Source organism: Lepus europaeus, chromosome X (assembly GCF_033115175.1).
Source record: "Lepus europaeus isolate LE1 chromosome X, mLepTim1.pri, whole genome shotgun sequence".
Classification (NCBI taxonomy): domain Eukaryota; kingdom Metazoa; phylum Chordata; class Mammalia; order Lagomorpha; family Leporidae; genus Lepus; species Lepus europaeus.
In genome coordinates, this window is record NC_084850.1 from 1,286,024 (window position 1) to 1,290,211 (window position 4,188).

Consider the following 4,188-nt stretch of genomic DNA (forward strand, 5'->3'; position numbering starts at 1 on the left):
TCCTGAATTGTTCTGTTTAATTGAGTGAAGCCTGAAGAAGTGTTTTTATTTAATTGGCATGATTAATTGTTCAATCCAGGAGCCACAACCCTCAAATAAATTGTTATTATCCTTTGCCAGGTAGCAACAGGAGTGGTTCTTCCTGTACTAGCTGACCTGGGGCATTTAGCTTGAGAGCACCCACAATAACAGACACGCAGAGACAATTTAGAAGGTGCTCATAAAAATGGGAGGAAGAAAGCAATTCCTGCTTTCACAAAGTGAAGCTCAACTGTGTACGACTAACCAAGTGTATCAGTAAAAGAGCTTCAGGAGAAGCAAAGGGGTGTCATCAAAATGTAATAGAAGTTAATGCCCACTGCAGTTCAAAATAAAATTATCATCGGGTGATGGAGACAACCAGAGCATTTAAAATCAATCACATTGCACAACTGTTCCACTTTAAAGTGGTGAAGCTAAACCGGAAAAGAAGCTGGATGCTGGGACAAAATGGACAAATGCAGGTGTCCACTTGCCTTCCAAAGTGGATATTGGAGCATCAAGGTCAAAGCAATTCCAGACAGAACATGAAAACAATTGTAGAGCACCTGACGGACGCAGAGGGTAATGCTGCCCTTGAACTGAGACACTTTCACTCATGACAGAAAAGCACGCTGTAAATCTTGAAAAAAGAAGCTGGAAGAAATACTATGGGACGGACAAATCTCAGACCCTTAATGGTAAGCATGTTACCCTGCTTCTTGCAATGGGACCTGGAGACAACGTGTGAAAGACTATAAACTCCCAGAGAACAAAGGCCTTGTCAAGGTCAACTGTGCGTTCCGAACAGCAGGTGATCTAGCTAAGCACCGTGTATGTTGCAGCTATTTGACAAACATCTGCTGCTGGAATACGTGGCAAACAGTGATGTCAACATTAACCTACTGCCTGACGATTTGGAAAAGTATGCTTCTGAAACACCATAGCTCATGTGAATGAATAAATCCTCCTGCTCCGTGCTTTAGACTACAATGTAAGGTTTAGCCAGCTTATTTAAATCAGAAACACTTAGAACCCAACATAATCAATTCATTTTACCTGAACAAACAGAAATCAAGAGTGGAATTCAACAGCAACAAAAACCAACATGCTGACTGATTAGGTGTCTTGTGGTGGCCTTTGAGTGCAGGACCCCTGAGGATGTCTGGCTCTAGTAAAAATGGTTCTGAGTGTAATAGATCAGGCTTCACCTGACCCCACCGTACAAACAGCCAAGCAACTTCCCCTGGTAGGTGCCATTGTTTCCCGGGTGGTGGAGGAAGGGGAAAGGCCAGTAAGGCCACGCAAACACTCATCTAGCTTCCAGAAGCTTCAAAGGGTGTCCAGAGAAACATCTGGACTCCTACAAGCATCTCAATAAGGTCCTGTTGCTGAATACCCCAGCCTCGAAGCATGAGCTTATCCGGAAAACAACAGGTGGCTTGTGCGCCAGAGCAAATATGGCTATCTTGTCTCCCCTGCTCTGCGGGAGAGAAAGTGCCTCTGGATACAGACAGCTCAGCAACACTTGTGTACATGGAACTGCTAAGTGCTTCTGCAACCGCAGCAGCGATACCTCTCGCCCTCTTGTACCGCACCTGTGGGGCCTTCTAACAGCACGGTCAGCTTTAAGGCCAACAGACATGGTCTGTAAATACTCAGACTTACCAAAAGAGACACAGAGGGATGACTCATTGTGCTTCAGAGCAAGTCTGGAGCAATCTGTCCGTCAGGGAAGGTCCCACCTGTTGGATTGAAATAATTCGTGTGAACAGAAGCAAACTCATGCACACCTTCCTGGAGCCTGCGCTCACTGCAGAAGACTGAAGACACTCCGCTGACAACCCCGACTTCACAGCCAGGCCAGAGCCCACCCACAACTGCGGAGCTGAGCCCCTGGGCCACAGTGGAAACTTGCCTCTATGTCCCCTCACCCTGTCAGGCCCTGGGCAGCAGTGCAGGCCCCCCTTGGGCCAACCCTGTATGGTGCAAGCAGGCTGACACGCGAAGTAACAGAATCCTAAAGGGCCAAAAGACAGGGTGTCCTCACCATGGAAAGTCTGTTTCTCTGGGATATTTGTGTCTGTGTGTGTCTTTTTCTGCATGCGTGGGCGGGAAGGCATCTGTTCCTCTCCTCACTCTGCCTGGCAACCTGTCTCTCTCTGTTTAGGTTTCCATCTTCTTTCCCTTCTATAAAAAGCCAGAAGGTAGACCAGAAGGGGATTCTGTAGTGTTTGTTGTACTTCACTGAAGAAAGGTTTATGTTCCCATTTCCACAAGAAGATGCACAGCATCTTACTAAAAATCAAAATAAATTGTTAAGTATAGCTTTGTTTAGGTTACTCTGCCTGGATAGAAACAGCACATAATCGAGATGTGGGGTGGGATGCTACACACACCCCAAGGAGCCCAGGCAGGTTACAGAAAGGGCTGGACCACTGGCATAGAAATCTCATTTGGAGTTCACTAGCAACTCAAGTGGCAGAGTAACAGGTCTGATTGGACCCGGGAATCTGCATTCCTCTGCAAGCACTCCAGCAGATTCTGATGCAGAGCTACACTTCCTTAACACCAGGCCCGGAGGCTCGCTCATCTCGAGCCCGCCTCAGACACAATTCCTGCCCGCCTGCCCTGAGCCTCCCACAGTGGGAACCCACTCTTCTCTGGTCTGTGCTGATGCTCAGACTTCTGGGAAGAGAACTCAGGGGTCCCTCACAGACCCAAGCCTGGAAATCAGGGATCAACAGGGTTCTAAATATACACGCAGTCACAGTTTTGCAGAAGGCACTGAACTGTGCCAGACAGCGGGCAAGTTGTTTCTAAGTAGAGGCCCAGAGTGGGCTGGGGGAGGGCTGAGACAGCAATGCCATCTGAAAATGCCGGGGCAAAATGCCGGGGCTGAGCTTGAAAAGAAAAGGTTTCACTGACCAAGGAGACGGAGGGGCTGCTGGCCTGGCCAGCCAAGGCTGGCTGGAGGGTGTCAGTTGGAACAGGGTGGGACCTCCAGGAAGAGAGCCAGCAATTGGAGGGGGGTGTGTGTGTGTCTGAAAGGGACCATGGTTTTGGGCAGCAGGCGACTGGTGTGTGTGTGTGTGGTGTGCGGTGTGTGTGTGTGTGTGTGTGGAAAAAGACATGTAATTAATCACCCTAAATATAGACCGGAGAAGCCAGCAAAGAAGTTGGGGGGTATAGTATAACGGGAGAGGTGGCCCCCCAGGAGGGTGAGAGAAAAAAGCACTGTTCAGAGGGCCTTCAGCTCTTTCCGCCCAGCAAGCATTGCCCCTTCCCTCTACCCCATCCCCCCTGCTCTTGCGCTCTAGGTTCCCATGCCCCCAGCCAAGATGAGGCTGGACCCCCCATCCAGATGGAAAGGAGGGGCTTCCTCAGCAGGAACCGTCCCCAGCCCATCCACCCAGCTCCTTGGACTGCGAAAAGTCTTAACCACCGCCCCCTCCCCCAGAGCTCCCTTTCCCCGTTGGCCTCCATGGCTCTTGGGCCGTGCAGGAGGAGGGTGGTTCTCTCTTTCTGATCGTGACCGGTTCCCATCCCCTAGCATCCCCGAAAGAAAAGCTTAGCCTCGGAACATCCGCGATTCCCGCCCTTGACCGCCGACCCCCACCCGCCGCAGGAAGGCCTTTTGGGCCTTGACGTACCCGCCATCCAGACCCCGTCCCCCCTCTCTGGCCAGCCTCAGGCCAAGCAGCCCCCTACCAGCTGAGACGCCCCGCACCACCGCACATTCTCGCGCGTCCACCCTGCACATCCTTCCTGCGGCCCCGCACACCTCAGGCCCGCACATCCTTCCGCTGCTGCACGATCACCTCCGCCCAGCACACTCTCGCGTCCCTGGCACATCCTCCGCAGCCCGCTAGCTCACCCAGGCCTGCGGGCGGCCCACGCGCGATGCTCGGCGGAGCTGCGCTAACGCGGCCCAGCCAGGCCGGCGTGGCAGGAAGCGCCACGGAGCAAGACCGTGCGGGGCCCGAACCCAGGAGCCCGGCAGCGCACGTTTCCCGGAGCCGCGGGCGCCGCCTGGGTACAGAAGGAGCGAGGCCCCGCCCCGCCCTCGGCCCCGCCCTGTCCGTCGACCTCGATTGGCCCGGAGAGGGGGGCGGGGAGGAGAAGGGGCGGAGTTGGGGGTGTGGTTGGGTGGAGGGGCCGGAGAGGCGG

General features: G+C 53.1%; 1 protein-coding gene across 2 annotated transcripts in view; it reads right to left on the reverse strand.

The window, feature by feature from the left end:
• The window catches only part of ZNF275 (zinc finger protein 275), a 16,903-nt gene extending 12,929 nt beyond the window's left edge, over nucleotides 1-3,974 (reverse strand). Inside the window, exons 1-2 of one of the 2 annotated variants that reach the window (XM_062184006.1) lie at nucleotides 3,896-3,974; nucleotides 1,686-1,763 (exon numbers count right to left, since the gene is read on the reverse strand). In XM_062184006.1, the coding sequence (XP_062039990.1) occupies nucleotides 1,686-1,713 (28 nt within the window). In that variant the 5' untranslated portion in view covers nucleotides 1,714-1,763; nucleotides 3,896-3,974. Of the gene's footprint in view, nucleotides 1-1,685; nucleotides 1,764-3,729; nucleotides 3,789-3,895 lie in introns of those variants that run through there. The other variant, XM_062184004.1, reaches the window with a different exon arrangement.
• Nucleotides 3,975-4,188: the final 214 nt, after the last annotated feature.